At 42.8% G+C, this 21,387-nt stretch overlaps 1 protein-coding gene across 3 annotated transcripts in view; it reads left to right on the forward strand.

Moving 5' to 3' along the window:
• IL7R (interleukin 7 receptor) overlaps positions 1-21,387 on the forward strand; it is a 26,880-nt gene continuing 5,493 nt past the window's right edge. Inside the window, exons 1-8 of one of the 3 annotated variants that reach the window (XR_003526302.1) lie at positions 1-144; positions 5,101-5,239; positions 6,582-6,736; positions 8,351-8,505; positions 10,405-10,708; positions 11,419-11,509; positions 13,359-13,434; positions 14,670-15,931. Coding sequence is in view for 2 of the 3 variants with exons in the window: in XM_027635064.1 (XP_027490865.1) it covers positions 54-144; positions 5,101-5,239; positions 6,582-6,736; positions 8,351-8,505; positions 10,405-10,708; positions 11,419-11,509; positions 13,359-13,434; positions 14,670-15,176 (1,518 nt within the window). In the remaining variant the exon portion in view is untranslated. Of the gene's footprint in view, positions 145-5,100; positions 5,240-6,581; positions 6,737-8,350; positions 8,506-10,404; positions 10,709-11,418; positions 11,510-13,358; positions 13,435-14,669; positions 18,570-21,387 lie in introns of those variants that run through there. The other 2 variants (XM_027635064.1, XM_027635065.1) reach the window with 2 other exon arrangements.

Raw genomic sequence — 21,387 nt, forward strand, 5'->3', positions numbered from 1 at the left:
AGTGGGTGCGGGTTTCGCACACACATGCACTGCACACATGCAGGCTGCTCAGAATGACACAGCCCAGTACACTGTTGAGCATTTTTGCCATGTTTCTTCACACCACATTTGGGGAAAGTGGTTGCACCTCAGCAGACGGTGATGGTGAGTCATTTCATCTTCATCTTTCCACTCCTGGGTGATCTTGAAAAACCTCAGTTAAGAGTTCCAAAATGCAACTGCTGGGTTAAATATGTTAATGTTTTAACTTCCAGTCTCTCTTTCAGTGCCAGAACTTGAGGTGGAGGTGGAGCTGGAGGATACCTATTTAATTTTATCCCCAAGTCTGCTGTCCTTACAAATCCATATGAACTGAGGGAGATCATAGCTGTATGCACAGGGCATGCAGGGTCAGACCTGTTAATCCTCTCTTGTTGTATCTAGTGTTCATGTGAGGACATATGCCTGGGAGCAGGAAACCACTTCACCCTTCTGCAGCTCATGGTCACTCTGAGTTGCCATTGGAGAGGGGTGAGATTCTGGCCTCTTTTTCTCTTGGCAGTTTCCTCCAAATAAAATGTCTTCATGTAACTCAAACTTGACCGAAACTGTTCCGCTCTAAAAGCCAAACCTTTACATTTTCTTTAAGCCGTTACATCAGGTATGATCTGAGGGATAGTTTCAGTCTCCCTCCTAGTACAGCTGATGCAGCAACTCAGCCAGGGGGTTCTCACAGGCCATCACTAGTAGTCTTCATTCCTTACTCAGCAAATAATTATAAATTATTGTAGATTTCATTATCTCATTTAGAGAAGTGAAAATTATTTAGCAGCATCAAGATCAAATGCAAAACTCTAAAAAGTGGCAATAAAACTACTGTTTCAGGCTGCTGTTCCTTTTCTCAAAAGGGAGATGAAAAATATGATTTAGAGATTCAGTCCCAGATCTGCTAAACTTTTATTTGTCTGATACTAAACAAACAGCAGTGACAGAGTTTGTGCACTATGCCTGAAGGACATGGACATTTGCTAAGTAGTAGTTTAGAGCTCCATTGTTTGGGGACAAAAGAGTTTTTGGTTTTTAGAAAGAGAATGGCTGTGTTCCTGTGAGTTAGGGAATCTCATTTTTCCCTGGGTGTCCTGTGCTGTACATGTAACATATGTGTGTGTAGACAATTGTACATATATACATAGATAAGATATGCATGACAGATTTTTTAATTAAAAGAAAAGAGGGTCTGGCTCAGAACTGCATCTAACCACCTTGGGTTTTTTATTTGCCTTTTATCCATACAATCTGCAGCTGCTTAGAGGCAGCTTTGGCAAGCAGCTATGGTGATGAATGTTCAATGCTAGTGATTTATTGTTGGTGTCACTGAAATCTCCAGGGCTTCCCAAAAGCAGATATGATCAGACCTTTACATGTTTTGTCACTATCTCCAGTAAATCATAATTTACTTAGAATTAAAGACAAATAGATTCAGAAAATCCCTACTGAGCAATTACCAGCTTTTACGATTTCTTTATGAATCTCCTAGGTTTGGCCAACAAACTAATCAATCCAGGGTAAAATCACCCTGGTAAAATCGACAGATGCTCGATTTTCACTCTTTGCCTTTCTGACTCACCCCACCTTCTGACAAAGTGCCACCCACCAACTTGGGCATGAACTTACACTTATGGGTGCTCTTATGGGCAGAGGAGGGAAAAGCTAATAATGGCAGCACTTGTCTTCTTCTCCTCTTTTCTGAGCCTCCCAAGCACTGTCCCCCAGCCTGGCAGAAGTGGTGGAAGTCCCCAAAAGGCCTGAGAGAGCTACAAGCAGAGCTAAGAAAGGGAAGCCAGGGAGGGGCAGGAGGGCACGGGTAGGGGGAGCGGGAGGCAGCAGGTCTGTGGGCTGTGGTGTCCCATGGCTTCAGTGGTCCTGCTACCCACACTGGAATGGTTTGTCCAACCCACATTGAAACTGTTGTGATTAAAATGAATTCTGTCTGAATCACATCAGCGCTAAAGATCCCACATTATTCTGTCCATGGAGAAAGTCACTTTGTTGACTTTGGAAATTTGGCCACTGATTCTTCAGTGCTTAACAGTGCCTTCAGTTTCACACTTTGTTGTCAGTCCTGGCGGTTTTAGAGCTTGAAGCTGAAGCATGTCCATAGCCTCTGCTAACACCCTTGGTAAAGGCTCCTGAGATTCCTGCTGTAGTTCAAACTATCCTGTTGGATGTTGTCCAAAGCCATTTCTGTGAAGGACCTGTCATGGCTGTAGCTATGATAGCAGCTTTTATCCCAGCAGAATCATTCCCTTCCAAGCCCTGCCTTGATTTCAGCAGAGCTGGGCTCATGGCTCTGCCTCATCTGGGCTTCTCAAGGCAAGTATTGTAATCTCGTAAATTTTTAATTGAGTGGAGAGTCCTTAGTGGCATGAGTCATGTCAGAGTCATCAAAACCATTCACATAGCAAACACATTTGCACATGGTGGTTCTGAGGTTTAGGGAAGAATTATGACTGAAGATGCATGCATACTTATGTCAGACAAAAAAATTAGTCAGCCCATGGAAAAACCATAGCAGAAAACACACTTGAAATTGCTTACATCACACTATTGATGAGATTTAATTACCATATACTCTACGGTTAGTATGTTATTTCCATGAATAAGGAACCATGTAATCACAATGTGGAAGTTCGGTGTAAAAGAGGTAAAGTAAGCTTTCCTTCCAGTGTGACACCAAAGCTGTGGTGTGTTGGTTAAGCCTTAAATGGTTGTTTGACCTGCGAGACTAAATCTTTATTTTCATTTTGCAACCAGCCTGATAGAGAATGAATTCCAATTTCTGTAACTTTTCAACAAAGGAGGAGTGGGCAGCTGAAAGATTTTTTTATGATAAGCCATTTATTAATAGGATGATGAATTAATTTATTAAGAGGATGATTATCTGTTTTGTGTATTTTTGTAAAATCTGGTTTATGTATTTTGCGTATACAGAGAGCACCAAGCAGTCTTATAGAAAGGAGGATTAGTCCTCCTAATCTATAAGTTTTAACATTGCCTGGAGTATACATTAGCAAGACTCCTGGCAGTTGCAAGTAAAATCTCAGGCTTAAAATGTGACATAACTGTGCATGTCAACTTTGGGTGTGTATATATCTATATGAAATATGGGGGGGTTATCCATTTTACACAGATTCATTTGAGCTTACTTGTTATCTCACGAGTTTTGAATATAGATACATTTATATGCCCGCATTTCTACCCACAAATACACAACTCTATGTGGTACAGGTTTCTGTACATGTATGCCCGCCCATGTAGCTGCATTGGACAAGACTCTCAGCTGTGTGAAACTGCTGCAAGGCTTACTCTAGAGTTGTGCTGACTTCTGTGTCTCTCTCTTGAATACAATGGTCAAATGCTGAGGCTTTCTGTGCTGCACAGGTTCTCCCTTCAAAGCAGCAACACTGGTAAAAGACACTGCATTCCTTGTCCTTCAGGGAGATTTGGGCTCACAGAACTGAAGTGAGAAGACCAGTAATAATTTCTCAGCACTGGTTGCTCATGGCGACAAACGGCACTAAATCTTAGCTCACAGGGCATAGATCTGCCTGTGGGTTCTGCATTAGTGCAGCATCAGATGCTCCCATCCCTTCTGCTGCCCATCTTGGGTGCTAGTGGCAGCAGTCTCCGTAGCCTCTGCCTGAAGTGCTTTTTGTGTGTTACTCTGCATTCCTGAGTGACTTTTGAATTTCTTCTCTTACTCAAAACCCCTCAGATGCAGCTCAGCTCTGAGGTCAGAAAGAAGCACTGCTGATGCTCTTGACTTACATTTTAAAGCAATCAAAAAACTCTCCTCTGCTTCCTCCCTGCTGTCAAACCATATGGCTTTTGGATCTTCAGATATGCTTCCATGCTAGACAAGGTCTGGGTCTCCCTGCACACTGTCAGGATTGTCCAGGGTTCATAGGACATCACAATTTGGACTATAAATCACAGTATTTGAAGAGGTGATCACACCTCAGTGATCCAATTGGATTACAGCAGAATTGACCATCATTTTTTCTGGGAGGAATTCTACATTGGAAACATTTCAATGTTTCAGTATTTCCTTGTTGTGTTTGTGAGTGTGAGTCACTGATATCCTCAGAGCAGACAGTGATAGGACAAGGGGGAAGGGTTTTAAACTAAAAGTGAAGATGTTTAGATGTTAGGAAGAAATCCTTTACTCAGAGGGCAGTGAGGCACTGGAACAAGCTGCTCAAAGTAGTTGTGGATACCCCAGATCTGGAAGTGTTCAAGGCCAGTTTGGAGCAACCTGGTCTATTGGGTGGCATTCCTGTCCATGGCAGAAGGGTTGGAATGAGATGATTTTTAAGGTCCCTTCCAATCCACTCATTCTCTGATTCGATTCTTTTCTCACTGCATCAGGTGCCTCACATGGCAAGGACATATATGAGGAATGGGTAGCAGAACACTGAGCGGGGGATCAAGCATAGTCCCTGGACACAAGGAAGAGGTTTATGTGAAAGAAGACAGAGGCATTCCTGCCCCAAGGATCCACTCAAGGGGTCATGGCAATTACCCTTTTCTCATCCACTCTGCTGTGGTGGATGAGATTTCATGAAGTGAGGCTGAAGTTGCAGTTTCTGCTGGAGAGGACTTCTCTCAGAAGCATCAGTGTTTGCGTCACTTATACCTCTCAAGTGTAGGACTCAAGACTTATGCTCTTAGTCAAATCATGATTGCGTTATTACTCATTGAAGAAAATTGGCAGGAAACCACGCATTCTGGCAGCAAGTCTGAGCTTTCCCTCTTGAGCCCAAATTTGTGACATTTCAGAAAACTGTTCAGTACAATCAAAATGGGGCTTAGTTGCCTCATGGCACCAAAATACTCTTGCAAGTGGGTGGGCTTCACTGTCATGGAGGGAGAGCAACCTTGGAAGGTGCAAATGGATTTAACTTCATTTTAAACAAGGTTTTTTTTCTTCTTGCTAAACAGGTGGGTTGATCCTCTTCCTTTTAGGCAATCACATGAAGCAACACCCTCCTATACAATGCAGCTGCAAATCAAATACACTCTCAGGTTTGCTTCAGTAACATCCTGTGAATCTCTCCTTAGGGACTCTTGGAGACGATGAACCAGACAATTTTGACATTGATTGCTTCAGCCAGCTGGACATTAAGGATCCCTTTAGCAGCCTGACCTGCAATTTTACTGAGCTGCCTCCTCACAACACTAACTATACCCTGTCTCTGTGGTAAGTGCTGTCAGTCTGTCCTTTGGTAAACTTCTGGGAAGTGAAATCCTGAGCACTAGTGAGTCATGTTGCCACATGCTGGGAAACAGGGACAGCAGAGCTAGACAAAATTCTTATTCAGACTGTTTTGCCAAGTTTGAATACTATATTCAGCAAGGAAGAAGAGTTTACTGAAACAGAACATAACTCTCTTATAAGAAAAAAAAAAGAACTGGAAAGGTCTTTAAAGGGGATTATAACACCTCCAATAGTTCTATCTTGCCTCTGTTGTTCTGGAACACCTGTAATTATGAATGCAGCCCAGCATGAACTGAGAACTTTTTTATTTAAATTAAATGATATTTGAAAAAACCCTCAAACTTAGCCTTTATCAACTGAAAAGTAAAAAATGTTTGTGAAGACACAGATCCTTACCACAGGAAGTTCTTTAGCAAGAAGGTTAATTTTCCACATCACAGGAAATGTCTTTATCTAGGCTAAGACTAAACTAAGTTATTGTCTTTGGACACACAGACATGCAAAAAGCACACTAGAACAAGTATGCAAAACCCCAACAGTGACAACACTAATCAGTCATCTCCACTTCTTATCCAGGCCTTGAAACTCTTTCCACCTTTTTTTTCACTGTTCCACCTACCTGAAGAAGCTTAAATTTTGTTTCTTTAGCATACTTCTGCTCTTCCCTTTTCCTGAAAAGGAAAGTTCTGTGACAGCAAGCAAAAGAAGTGGATTTTTTTGTAACTCTTGTTATTCTAACCATTAATTATTTCCTTTTTTTTTTTTTTTCCCCCCCCCCAATTTATTAGAATTTTTCTATTTCATGGGATTTATTATGGATTTTGGCTGAAATTTTATGACAGTCCTCAAACATGGGAGCCACAGAGATGAGAAAACACAGCTCTGAAAGTGCCATATGACTCCTTCATGGCCAGGCTGACTGTTGACCCTGTATCTGCTACCACTTAAATCAATAAGAAATTTTTCTTTATCTTCACTGAGTACAAAACCTATTGCCATATGTTTAAAAACAGCAGCAGTGAGATAATTTTTAAAGATAAAAATATTCAAACAGGTATATTTCTAATTAAAAAATACATTTTTTCTTTGAGAGCTCCATGACTCTTAATGTGATTCATATCACTTGATTATTGTGCTTGAAGACCACAAGGAAAAAAACTATCAGCCTCTCAAACTCCTTATTTGCATGGCATTTTCTCTTATTTCATACAGAGTCTCACTTCAGTTGAAGCGAAATGGGCAATCAGGATCCATCCCTTATAGCAAGTAGTTAATTTATAGTAAGACTGAGAAGAAATTAATGTCATATCACTTTGGCCAACAGTACCAAGGAAGACAACAAGTACATGTGCAACAACATGAAGAAACAGGAAGATGCATACTTCTTACAGTTCACTGATATACTCTCAAATAGAGACCTTTGCGTGTTCTCTGAGACAAAGAGAAGGGTCTGCAGGAGTCTGGTTGTGACTCACATTGGTAAGACACTTAACATCTTGGATATTTTTAAGATATAGGGGTTATTGGGGGCAAAAATAGCCCAGCACAAAGCCTAAGCATCAATCTGGATGACATAGAGGCAGTATAAAGGAGTGTCTTAGCAGGGCATGTAGCCTGGATTGGGGTGTTGTCAGAGTGTGGTTCAAAGCTAAACAAGATTAAGCTCTGTTCAAAATGTGCAGCTGAACTCTGGCTTATTGTGACACTCTGCCTAGACCTGGGCATAGACCAAATCCCCTCCATGGGTGAAGCAGCTGTTCCTGAGTGTAGATAAACTGTCAAGCAGGGACATCTTGTTCATCTCTTATTAGGGATTATGCAGTTTTGGGACTGATCACCCCATGTACAACATGAGCTCGGTAGCACAGGGACCACAAGGTTGCAAGATCTAACTTTTCACACCTTGCATTGTGGTGCATTCTGTTGTCTGAACAAGGTGCACCCTGCACTGAGAACCATGAATGGCCTTGTCAACACCAACTGGGGACCTGCCTGAGCCAAGAAACAGGAAACTCAAGAGGAAGAGGGTGTCCATAGAATCTACCCCTCTTGGGAACTGGTTTCATTCCAGGTCTGCAGAGAAGCCCATGTAGGACAGATTCTTCTCTGTTCTTCTTTGGTGCCAGATAGCTTTGTCTTCCATTGAAGTAGGCACTACAACATCCTTCTCCTGTGAAACATTTTTGCCTCAGTTCAATAGCTTTGTAATAATCTTACACTACGTCTCAGTTTATGGGCCAGCCTGGACCATCTCTGGTGGTTCCTACTCTAGAAACTGTGGGATCTGCATGGAAGGACTGAATATTTGGGGCTTGTAGAAGCAGTGAGCACAATTTATGGCTATATGCATTTTCTTGAGAGGAGGGAGGTGTGGGCATTCACATTTCCATTCCTGTGAGAGCTGATGTACTTTACGAGCTGAATTCAGGAAGCTTCAGTGTCACAGCAAAGGTCCCTAAAGATCTCCAGCACATCCAGCTCAGGCTGTCTGGGGAGAGTCCTGAGGGCTGCATATCAGACTCGATGAACTTGCACAGATGGCCTTTAACCCAGTGTCCAGCAGACCAGGTTGGGTGTGGGTTCGTAGCGAGGGTCTGGAGCCACAGCCCACTCTGCTCTAACACTGTCAGACTTTGTCCCTTCCTCAGACCCACTGCCCTCACAGCCAGCCCCAATAGTTCCTGTACCCAGGAACCTTTGTTGCCCAGTGCCTTCCTCCCAGATGGGTTTTGCAATGGGGCCTCTATCTCAGAGCACTGGTTAGAGGGACTGAATTTCAGGCCTTCGAGCAGTGCTACCAGAGGGGTGGGCATGCTCAGGAATTGCTTTCAAAGGCTAAATGTCACATCCATCACAAGTACCTTCCCTACTAGTCAAACTGCTGCTTCAGCAGGTCAAAACCAAGCCCCTTGCAGGATCTGGGAGTAAGGATGAGCTGGGGCTTAGCATGCCTGGCCCAGGACAGCCCTTGCTTGCTCAGGATAGGTCACCCTGCAGGGGCTTTGAGTTGGACTTTTTTTTTTACTTTTCAAAACCTATTTTCTAGTAACATTATTTGACTCCTGTTGTATCCTGGTTTGTTGTCATTTGCAGTTAAGCCTGAAGTGCCATTTGCTATAAACATCACTTATCAAAGGGAGGCAAATGAATATCTTATTCGTTACCGTACACCACACTCAGGGAAGAAATACCTAGAGGGCAAATTAATGCACCAAATAGCCTATCGGCAGGAAGAAGGTACCTGGAAGGTAAGTGATGTACTGCTGTGGTTTGCACTAATTTCCAAAATTAAACATTATCAAAATTACCAGTAGCATGTAAATATTCTCAAATCTGCATTTCTACAGTTCTCCAGCTGAAAACTTGCAAAAGTGCAATGTTTGGCTCTTGTAAATTTCATGAGTCAAAACAATTTGGGCTAGCAGCACCCTTCTCAGTTAGGCACTCTCTGGGCTAACAAAGTTTTATTCATTTAGGTTTTGCAGTGGGAAGAAAAGACATGATGTGGTGAAGCATTCTAAGTGTTTCGATGGTTTGATTTTTGCTGTGGTACTTTTGCTCTTATTTTCTGTGCTCATCAGCCAGTAAAACGTATACCCTCTTTTCTTGTTTAGCAAGTTTCTTCACATTCCCCTTTTCACTGAGTCTTTCCAGGCTTTGGGTGTGGCCCTGCAGCTCTCCCACCCTCAAACTCCTTGAGGCTACCGCTGCTTGTGAACTGCTTGTGAACTGGGTCTGGTTTGGGCTGCCCAGCTGCAGGGACATCTGTGTCCCTGTCACAAAGGCAGCCACGCAAATACAAGTCACAAAAGCATGGGCCACACCTGTTTTTTATGGAGGAAACACAGTGTTGTCCACAGTTTTTACAGAGGGAACAAATAGGATTTGTTACACAGTGTGCAATGAGCCAATAATGACATGAAAGAGACATTGATTATTTGTTTCAGAATTGTGCAAGCCTGGATGCCCGGTGGTATTCCACAAATCAAACACCCACCTATCAAAACTTTTAACTATTTTATATTACCCTTTTACTATATTACTATATACTATATTACTATACACTATGTTACTACAGATTTTAGCAAACAAAGGAATTAGTGTTTGTTGACTACAAGTTACATAGTTCTTTTATTAATTAGTATTCTATTTTCTATTGGTTAATAATTCTCTCGCTTCTCCTTTTAATTAATCTATGTGTTCAATCTTTCCCTTATTCTAAGTTGGTGAGTTTCTCGGGTTAGTTGCTTGTGACTTGGTGGTCATGATCTGGCCCTGCTGGAAATAGCTTTTACCCAGCTGGAGCTAATTTCAGCACCGTTGCTGAGTTGTTTTTCCCAGTTTCTTCCTTATCTTGGGAGTTCTGCCAGATGTCCTTGTGGTTGTAAATTCTGGATTCTTTGTGTCCACTATCAGTGGTACATCCTTCTTCCCAGGCTTTATTAACCTCCTCCTAAGTCTGAGATAATTCAAACATGCCAAGCCCTAAGTAATAACAAGGCAATTCTACCAACAAGTTTTTCTAACACCTGGGCATCACTTAGAGCTTGTTAGCTGTCTGTTTCAGGGATTATGTCTCCTTTCTTGTTGATTAGACCTGAAAATATACAAAGATCAAAGGACAACCTTTCTTAAGAAAGTTTTACATACTCCACATTTTGCAAAAACAAGAGAACTGTAACTAGAAGGAGAAAAAAAGGGGGGGATTCAGGCAGCAAAATATATTGAAATGAAGAGCACCAGAGCTGCACTGTGGGATTTCAGCTTCAGAGTTCCCTGTAACTTCTCTTTCAGAAGTTGTCTTTTTCTACTGCACAAATGTATTTTTTCACCTTTCTCTCTTCTGAGCCTTCCTAGGGAAGCATGTATTTCCCACTGCAGTGTCGACAGTAGCAAAGCACAGTTGATAGTCCCAGCTGTTTTCCAAAGAACTTTTACCTAGCATTTGTCTTCTTGTCAATACTGTCTGGCATACCTTGCTGTTAAACTAGGTTGATGCCCTGATAAACACCTGTGTAGTAACAAAAGGCATGGAACAAACAGCACAATGTTGCAGGGATGCACTTGATCTTGCACATTTTGCTGAAACTCAAAGGTAATTCTCCATTGTCTGCTGGAAAAATAACTGGATTTTTTTGTGTGTTTAGACAATAGAATCGCCACACGATCACGTAAGATTGTTGGGACAAAATCTCAAAAATAATGCATCGTATGAGGTGAAAGTACGTTCCCAACCCAACGGAAAATTTTTTAAAGGCACATGGAGTGAGTGGAGCACTTCCAAGAGCTTCAGGACAGCAAGAGATCAGCACTCCACAGAGAGCTGTAAGGGCAGAAAATGGTTTGGTCTACCTGGAGGAAAGCAGAGCTGGGGGTCCTGGGCTCCCTGGACACCCTTAGCAGCAGGAGGGATGAGAGCATGGGGAGGGAAGATCCCACAGCCACAACAGGGTCAGCCCTCACAGATGCCAGGCACCCCGAGGAGGGGACTCAGAAAGCAGCTGTATTGCTGCTGGACTGGGGCTGACCCTCCATGTGAATTTAAATCTCACTCACGGGCAATAAATTCAGAGGAGTTGCTGCTATAAGCGCAGGAGGGGGTGGGTGCAGAGGGAGCTGAAGGCTGATTCTCTGTTTGCTGCCAGCTGGCTTGCAGGAGAAGGAAGAGCTTGCACTGAGTGTTTTGAGTAAGGCACAAAGAGCAGTGAAACATGATCTGTTTCAGGGCCCTGGATTGTGTGCAAACATGGCACTTTAATCACAATCACAACACCGGCTAAAATCTCATCTTGTAGTCCTTTGGGTCCCTTCAGTACCCAGAGGCACCTCAGCATTACGTGTGTTGGAAGTCATTTCAGTGCTGCTGTCAGGACACAGCAAATGGTGGTTTCAATGCACTGGAGGTGACAGCAGACTTCAAACTGCTTTAATCCAGTCTGGAAATCCAGTCTGGAGCTCAGCCAAGTGCAGATACTCTGGCAGCCTACCTTTTTCCTCCTCCAGGGAGACAAGAGAAATGGATCATTGCACCAGTCCAACGATAGGCAAGTGCAATTCTTGGAATTAATTTCCAATTTATGATCTGAAAAGACATCACAGTTACAATGGCTTAACAGTAAGACATTTACATGCATTAGCTGATATTCTTTGTTTTCCTTCAGATAGCAGCGTGGTCATGATTATACTCTCCATCCTGGGATTCATGCTGTGCGTTGTTATGACTGCACTGATCATAATTTTTTGGGAAAACAGGTAATCTAACTCTCTTAATATCAGAAAAGGTGTTGGAAGCCAATCCTGTTCTGACAGTCTTACTGCTTTCCCTGCTGTACCTGTGAACTATTCACTCTCCATCTCTGGACCTCTCTATCAAGCTGAAGGGAGGCCAAGAGCAGAAATGGGCAATACAGGAGATAGTGTTGGCAGGCAGAAGATGAACTGCCACTTTGAGCAGAGTTCAGTCTTGAGCCCAAAACACTGGGACTTTTGCAAGCCAAAGTCACCACAAAACATGTATAGAGTCAGTGTCCCGCTGGGGGCAGATTTGACTCAAAAGCAACATCCAGAGCAAGAAAGCGACCTGCAGGTTTTAGTAAAGTCCCAAGAGGTGTGAAAACAGCATACCAGGGAGATTGACTTTTTCCCTTTCACAGGCTGAGTCAGCGGGGTGTTTGCTCTGCAGCACTTTCAGAAGCAGCAGGGCAGAGCCCTCTGCAAAAACAGCTTTATGGTGTCAGACACCAGCTCGGTCAGATCCACATCCAGCCAGCCATGTGGTGAAACCAGGCTCCACATCCTCCACCAAAGCAGTTACAGCAGAAGTGGGACTGGAGATAGATTCATTACCCAGGAAGTCCTTTGTCTGCATTGGGGTTTCTTTATGTATTTGCTACACAGCAGTAGACAGATAACTGTAAATACAATTTCAACCACATGGCTATATATACTCATAGGGCATTAAGAGCTGACAAATTTAAGAAAGTGAACAGATATGCAGATAATCTGGTGACACTAGAATCTAAAGTGAAAAAATTCAAGTTTAAATATAGAAGATTAACTCCTTGCAAGGCAGAAAGCCCAGGACTGTTCAATGGCTTTCAGAGCAGCCTGTCCACGACATCCACCTCAAGAGAGGTGGCTGTGTGGGAGCTGCTTTTTCGGCACATCATTTAGGCTGTGCTAATTTCTGAGTTAAATATGGGGTTTGCCATCAGCCAAACCATGCCAAGAACAATTTTAATAACTAAACATTTTAGACACTGGAGTTATCTGCCCTAGTGCTGTTTTATTTGCAAGTACAGACATAGCTTGAGATTTCTATTTCTTGTATTTTACTGTTGCTGGCAACCTGTACTTCTCTAACTTTGCTAGAAGTTTTGCTTATGTAAAACTGCAGCAGAAACAATTGAGACTTTTGGATCCCAGATATTTCCATGTTAAAAAAAAGAGGGGTTTATATATGTGTGTATATACACCCACTTATAGAGACACATAAATAAAATGAAATATATATTCATACACACATACAGTTATATCATTGCAACATTGAATTTCAGTTGGACAATATTCTCTAGATGCATCCTAGCTGGAGGTATGCAGCAGAACAAACAACATGAGAGTGAAAATAAGACCTGTGGGACAAGGCTACAGAACAGATATCTGAGACACAAACAGCTGGCCAAGGAGTAGGACAATATGCTGTTCTTTGACTTATGTAAACATGCAGCAGAAAATATCAGCAAATTTGTACTTTAACCACAGCATCTTCTTGCACTGGCAGAAACCAGTTTCACCACACAGAGCCCTGTTAACACAGCTAGATGCAAACAAGCTCCTTGCCAGCACAATTTGCTGCTTTTCCAGTACTTAGCGAAGTGTCTTTCTTTAACTATGACAATCTGTGCACTCAAGAGAGCAATGGCGGCCTTTACAACTCCTCTTCTCCTGTCTGTTTTATTCTGTGACTTTTCTGTTGTTATTCTGGATAATGCAACCCAGCCCTAAAGCTTTGTGAGAATTAGTACCAATGATGCAATATGAACCTCTGATACCTCAACATATCCCTCCTTTTGCTGCTTTTTGTCTGCTGTTGCTGTTTCAGGATCAAGCCTGCTGTATGGCCAAACCTTCCTGATCATAAAAAAACACTGGAGAAACTATGCAAGAAGCCAAAAAATGTATGTTCTTCCACTGTTTTTTTCCACCTGAGTATAGAACGTTGGGAACAAAACTAACACTCATGAGAGACAATACATGCATTTTCTGCACTAATTAGGACATCTTTCAGAAATTCTGCTACATTTCACTGAAGAGAGCCCACAATTCCACAGGCAGATGCCAGCCAAGGGTATGGAAATAACAGACAATTCAAATAGAGGCTGAGCTTCAACTCATACAAAGTAACTACAGAGGGCTTGAGAACTTGATGTATGAAGAAAGGCTGAAAGAATTAAGGTTTTTTAATAGAAACTGGATATAAGTAAAGAATCTTTCTCATGAGAATAATTAAATATTGTGTAGTTTGCCCAGAGACAAGGTAGATTATCCTTTGGGAAAATGTTCAAGGCTTGGCTTGATAGGGCTCTGGATAACCCAACCCAGGTCACGTTTCTCACACAAGGTTGGACTCCAGAGGTCTCTTCCAATCAAGATGCTTTGTTGATTCTGTGAAACTGTGATCATAGGGCTGGATGGGGACCTTTTGCAAACATCCCTAGTGATGTCCACGTACCCTTACATGGTCAGCAGAATTGTACATACACATGCAGTACATGAACTGCTCAGCCAGTTAAAAGCCAGATGGGCAAACGCTACAAACCATAAGGTATGGGTTTAACCTGTAGCATTAAAGCTGTATGTCTAATTCATTTTTTTCACAAAGAAAGTCATCAGTGCTGTTCTCTCCAGCTGGTACATTATCAGCACGTTCTTAATTTAACAGGAGGTCTAAGACAACTCTCCCACCCCCTGTGCTCCCCAATGCAGGGATTTCTGATGTGTTTCAGAAAGTCATGGCAAACTTTTACTTCCTCTCTGCTAAGTTAAGAAGGTAAAATGGAAAAAAATTGCCTGGATGGACACACTCAGTCCTGTGAAATGGCAGGCATGCAACAGATGGGTGTGTCAGAAAAGTCTCTGAGACTCCAGTTCCCACCACATCATGTAGAGTATGAAACACTTTGCAGCATAAACACGCTGCCTTCAGGAGGACACAGTATAGATCTAGATTAATAGGGAAAGAGATTTTCAGCCATGTGATAGTTTATTCTCTGCTAACCTACTGTTCAGTGTGCTCAAGGTTACATCCAGAGTTAATGAATACCCTTTTAAAAACAAATAAATTATCAAAGTACCTTTTCTCTTAAGCTATTACCCACTGTTAACTAACTGTGCTGTTCCCTTTGCCACACAGAATTTTGATATAAGCTTTAACCCAGAGAGCTTTGGTTATGTTCATATCCATAAAGTGGACAGTATTCAGGCAAAAGCTGAACTGGAAAATTTTCTGCAGCCATCAGTTGCTCCAGAGACAAGTCTTCCAGAAAAATTCAGGAAGGGATCAGACCTGAAGATGATACCTGCGATGACAGACAAAAGCAACCTAAATCTGTCTGTGACTTATGGAGGCCTCTGGCCAGCTGAGGCCCCACACAGACTCCTGGGCACAAGTCAGTTTGCAGTCACGGAAGGAGACTGCAGCTCCAGCACGTATGAGGTGTGCCACGGCAACAGCGTGCCCCTGCACAACAGCAGAGGTTCCAACCTTTCCTTTGCTCCTCCCCTGGATCCCTCTGGCCAGCCCAGTCCAGAGCCCCCAGATGATGACACTGTATCCCAGATGCTGTCTAACAGTGAAATGAGATCACCAAACAAGGAGGAAGCCTATGTAACAATGTCCAGCTTCTACAAAATTCAGTAAACCTTGCAAGAATGACGACATGTCTTTTTTTTTTCTCTAACACAAGCAGGACATTGAAGCTTTCTGTTTTGTTTTCCTGTATCCTGCGTGTTCCCGCCTCCTCCACTCACCCTGCTCACAGTGCAATGCTGTATCTGCAAGAAAGTCGGTTCTCCTACGTTCCAGCTAGAAGTAGCCTAACTTCAGCACTCAGTACACTGCTAGCAGTCTCCACTGCAGCAGAAACTAAATTTAATTCAACCTGACTTTAATCTTCAAATCTGATTAATTTGGAGCAACAACAGTGCAGTCCCAGCTGAGGACCACAACATGTCTTGTAAAAGTTAATGAACTCTTCTGTTACTCTCTTGGTTACAGAGATGCGCTCTTATTAATGCCTAAGCAAGAAATACGGCAACATATTCAAGATAATCAGAACCCAATCCCTTTTAAACAGTAGTAACTCAAGGGTAATTCCTCTACAGTCAGGGTAAATTCATGAGTTTGCAAAAAGACAGTAAATCAGAGTTGCTATCAAGCATTAACTGCCTGGGGATTCAGGATCTTGAACACCACAAATAGATTTAGCTGAGTCCTCAGGAGAAATAGTACATAGACCCACTTTAGAAAGATGTTTCCTGAGGCTGATTAAGTTTTGGTGGGGTTTTTTTTGGTTTTTTTTTTTTTTTGAGACACAAAACAAAGTAAAACTCTACATGCCACTGCTTTTTGCTGTTGGCAAAGATCTGCCCTGGAGCCAATTACAGGATCCACGGGTACTTCTGATACTTTTAACGTTTTCAATATTTCAACTATGTAAATCGAAGTCCTTTCTCTTCCTAGAAACTGAATTAGGACTGTAAAATGCACAATGCTGTCTTTCTCTGCAGCTCTTGTGCAGGCATTAGTCCAGCATGTAAGTACTTTTCAGGGCAGAGGCTGAGCTGACCATGTTTTTTTACTAGCATTATTCCCAATGGCTGTGACTGCATATGAATACTATGAATTTGGATAGGCAATGTTCTCATGCAACATCTGACTTAGGAAAATGAATGGAATGTCATGAATTCTGCCAGTGATCAGAAGACCTATTTTCTTTTTTAAAGTAACTTGTAAATTGCCAGGAGATAGTATTTAGTTTCTTGTTGGAGAGGCGATGTTGTTTGTTTGGGTTTGGGAGTTTGTGGGGGTTTTTTGCATTGTGACTTTTTTCTTCTTTACAGTATCACATTTTATTTTTTTTCTTTTACATTATGGCTGAGCCACTTCACAGTGCTCCTTAGATTCTGTACATTGTGGAGTACATACTTGGAGATAAAGCTGCTACAGCCACATGATTGCATGAGAGCAGAGCAGTGTGGCCTTGGGACATCCAAACTGCTTTGTTGCCCTCTGGGATTCAGGTTCACCTCACTGTGCAGTCTCAGTTCCTCTAGCTGTTTGAAATTCTCCTTTACCAAACTGTATTCACATTTCCAGAGTCTAAGGGTGAAAAGAGTCCTCTCTCATGCTCAAAGCTGCTCAAATTTGTTCTGTCTGGTAATGGTCACAGAGATGTTGCAAAACCTCAGCTGCTTCCATCTGCCTTTGCCAAGACAGCTTTGTGCCAGGAGAACATCAAAATTAATATATCTTGTGGTCTAATTTCAAGAAGATATGGCAGAGAGTGGAGCTTGCATTAAACTCCATTGCTTGAATCAGAATTTTATGCTGCAGAAGACAGACAAAAAATTCTGGACCATATGAAGCCAAAAACAGCCCTCCCAAGACAGTACTCCACCTTCTTCACCTCCACTCAGCACCAGGGAAACCTTCAAACGGGGAGAACTTATAGTCACTGTGTGCAATGGGGCCTCAGATTTAGCTCAAAGCATTCCAGTGACATTTTACAGAATGGTTTTTACTGCTGTTTATTGCTGAATGAAGCACTGGTTGATGCAGAAGAAAAAGATGAAAGCCCTGGACATTCATTTGGTTTACAACGCTTGTATTTTTATTCAAAAGAGCTGCTGGTCATGCTCATACTGTGTAGACTTGCACAGTGTGACTGTAGATAGAGACAGACTGTACTGGAAAGATATCTTCTTCCAGCAAAACAGGGACAAACAAAAAAGGGGATAGAAGAAGAAGAAGTAAAAGCACATCAGGAAAATTCTCTATGGCATGTGCTATGCTTTCTTCAATTTTATAGCCATCAACAAATTTGATGGTCATATTCCTATATAATCACTTTTTGGAAAAAAAAAATAAAGCCAAATTTGCACCAAAGCCAGAAGCACCACAAGTATTTCTTGTCTAATGCCAGGTTAAATATAGGACAACACTTTACTGAGTAGTTTCCTTATTCTACAGGACAGAGCTTTCCTATACCTGTTCACAACTACCATCTGCCTCAGTATCCACACAGGAGTATTGCTTGGCTTTCACATACTCCATGCACTTTCTTTAGTTCAGCATAATCTTCCTCCTCCACACTTTCTGCCTCTGGTGCTCTTACTCGGCTGCACATCCAAAAAGAAGTTGGTGACCCTGGTTTGTATGTAGCTGCCTTATGACACAGGAGCTGCTTGCTCCTTTCTCTGCATGTGCCCGATGGAATTTGACAGCTCTTCTGCAGTTGTGGCACAATACAGATGCTCTCCTATCTTTATTTCTCCCCTTATCTATGTGCAGCTCATTTGCACTATGCAAATGTCTCCTAGCTATACACAAATAAACTTGGACTGTTGTCAGTTACAACACTGAGTCATGGACTAATTTTAATGATGTTGAAAAATGTTAATTACATTATCCCCTGCTTAAATTGTCAGCTTGTTTACCAAATATACTCCTCTTGTGCATGTTCATCAGACGGGTTGAAAAAACACACATAAATGCTCTGTGTGTCAGTGGGGCAGCACAAAACCAATAAGTGTGGGGAGGCAGGAGAATTGCTTCTGCCAGGGTGAAGGGATGGTTAAATGCATGTGATGTGAAGTCTAGGCTGTGAAACAAATGGTGTAGCAGTGGCTTGACCTCCACTGCCACAGGGACACGTGGCTGAATTCAGTAAGTTTTTGGCAGGCAGAAGCTGACCAGGGAGCCATCTCTTTTGTCAGCAAGGGACCTGGCAACGCTGACAGCGTATTTCTGCAGGGCAGGAGTGCAGCCCCTTCTCAGCTACTTAGCAGAAGTGTTTATTGAGTCAAAGACCTGACTTAATTCAGTAACGCTGCAGTGCTGGAGCCTGTGGGGAGCAGAAGTTGGATTTTAGACAATATGCTTTTGTCTAAGCAAGCTAGTTATCTCTGTAGTTGTGGCTTTCTGAAACTATCCTTTAAAACCAGCTAAAACGTCACATAAAGGATTGAGCTTCTTGCGTTGGGGAACAGATCTGCTGCTTTGTCCTAAAAAAAATAATATAAGAAGAGTTATTCCAGTTATCGTTAAATATTGACTGCATAAATTAGATGTCACAGTAAAATTAGATTTGTCCAACATCAGCACCATCACAATGAACGTAAAAAGCCTCAAAGGTTTGTCAGACAACAAAAAAATGAGACACAAAGCAGAACTGCATTGATGGAAATGTCTAAAGGAAAAAATATCTGCCACAAAGTTGGAGCTTCTCTAACACAAGCTAGTATTTGGTTTTCCAGGAAAGGTACAGAAGCTAAAAAACCCCAAAAACCAAAAAACAAAACCAAAAACAACAACAACAACAACAAACAAACAAAAACAAACAAAAACAAACAAAAAAACCAAACCAAAACAAAAAAACCCCAATTTGTACATTTTGAAATTTAAGAAAAATGTGTTTCAGCTTTTGGCAAAACCCCCATGCTTTCAATGAAAAAAAGAAGAGATTCATCTCTGGAAAATAAACACTTCTCACATTTTACCACAACCGCTGCTTTTCCACAGAAAAACAGGTTCAATTTAACTTCCACAATACCTTGTGCTTCCTTTCTTTCTCATTTTTTCCTACTTGTCAAGACATTCAAAAAGTCTGGATGCTGTCCCCAGGCTTCAGCTGCAGCTCCTGTTGGGATCAGCAGCAGTGTTACGAGCTGGGAAGAAACCTGCATCCAGGTTTTGGCAGAGACGGGGCTGCCGTGTCTGGGGTGGCTGCAGACCAGGGAGCTGAAGATCTTCTGTCCTACAGCGCTCCCTCCTCCTGCAGTCGCCGTTAGCGTGAGAGTGGAAACGCCTCTGGAGCCAAAACCAGTGCTCACTTCGGAATCACGGAGATTTCAAACCTAGCTGAGGCAAACTAGGATAGTCGAGGGGTTGCTGCGAGTAGTGAGGCTGCTCTGAGCCACCCGAGGACCTGGTGTTAAGTACAGTCTACTGGGAAACCCGCTTTCTGCTCACCCTGTCCTCCTGAGAGGGAGGATTGCTGGAGAAACAGAGTGGGCTGTAATCACAGCAAAAGCCACGGGCAGTGGGCAGCTGCTGACAGTGGCAGGCTGCTCTCGGCATTATCTGTTTTCCTGGGGAAAGCTGAGTGTTCTGGTGCTGCTGCTGCTCCCAGTGGGCAGGACAGGAGCTGGAAGGCAAGAATCCCTGAAAGCACTGGTCTCGCTCCTTCTGCCAGCTGCTGACAAGGTAGGCCATGAGCCCAGCTCTGGAATAGCAAAGTTGTGCTCTGCCCACGCATCTGCAGAGGTTTGAGAAGGCACTGTGTAGAAGGAGTTACGTAAAGGCTTTTGTACAGCAATGTGCACAGGTGGTTTCATCTGCAAAACTTCAGCTGCTTCCATTTGCTTCTGCCAGGAGCTTTGTGCCAGGAGGGCAGCAAAATGAATCAGATCACTGAATATATCTTGTGGTCTAGTTTTAAGAATATATGGCTGAGAGTGGGGCTTGCATTAAACTCAGCTGCTTGAAGCAGAATTTTATGCTGCAGGAGACAGTGTAAGCCAAACAACAATTCTGTACCATATCAACCCAAAAATTTCCTCTCCAGGACAAAAACACAAAGCCACCAATAGCACAAAAAGAGCAAAATCAAAATGCAATGAAGCATGCTGCAGAAGTGCCACCTTTCCCAGGGAAACCACCAGAAGAAAAGGCTGTTCCACACCTCTTTGCCCTCAATCCTTGTGTTTTTTTGGGGTGGTCGGATGTTGTCACAGACATGCTCTGATGGCTCAGGCAGAGGCAGGGAGCTGGGGCAGAGTTTTAGGGGAGTTATAAGGGTGGCTTTTCCCTCTTTTCCTCAGGGCTCTACCAGCAATTTTGGAGCAAGCTTTGGTGCTGCCTGGTGGGGAGGGCAGAACTTATCCCTGTCAAGGCACTGTGCCACGGGGGCAGGCTGGAGCTCAAGGTGCAGGTGAAACCTCTGCCTCTGGGACTGCCCCACAGCCTTGCAGACTCAGATGCTCCTATGGTTTGTGCCATCCTGTTTAGCATCTGTTGCACAATCAGAAAGAAGAAACGCTGCTTCAAACATGAAGCACCAACCAAGATCTACAATCTTGATGCTAGCACTAGATATGATGGTGTGCATTGCCACCTATCTCCCAAAATCTGCTGTGTGTGCTGTGCAGCCACAGGCTGGCAGGACAGCCTGCATCTCCACCTATCTCCTGCATCTGGTGGGTCTGTAGCCAGCATACAGCAGCCTGCAGCTGAACACAGGCATTTCAGCTTAATTTTTGGCTCTCCCCGATTGCAGACAGGGACAGTGAAGTGCTAAAGGATGGTTCTGAAGGGCACTTGCTGTTAGCCCTGATAATCCTTCATGTCTGCTTAAAATCCCTTTAACCTGCCATTAAGCCCTGAAAAGTGCTTCCTTTGAAACTCCAATGTGTTTGCTCAGTGTGTCATTATGGCTGCATGTCTCCCAGGAGAGATTTTCCTACCTAGCAGTTGATGCAATGCCTCTGTTTGTTCCATGAATTTGTACACACATAAATCAAATTACAGTTCTTATAGGACAGATTCCACTTTGTTTTCGACATCATCTGATTAAGAGTGAAAAATCATGTTACTCCTTCTCAGATTATTAATTTTTCTCCTGGAAAAACTGTGCCTATTCTGCAGTTACCAGTTTTTATTCAGACTGCTCCAAGAGCAACTCTGTTCCTACAGAAGTGAAAGGAAACTTTGCCACTGACTTCTACAGAATCTGAAATCAGCCCTTGGAAACATGGTTCTGTACAAATGTTGAAATGCCTTGTCTGTGAACAATGTTCTTATGCTGAGAAACTTACCCAGTAAGTGATGAGGTCCATGCACAGGCAGACCT

Source organism: Corapipo altera, unplaced genomic scaffold (assembly GCF_003945725.1).
Source record: "Corapipo altera isolate COAL_440 unplaced genomic scaffold, ASM394572v1 61411, whole genome shotgun sequence".
NCBI classification, from domain to species: Eukaryota; Metazoa; Chordata; class Aves; order Passeriformes; family Pipridae; genus Corapipo; species Corapipo altera.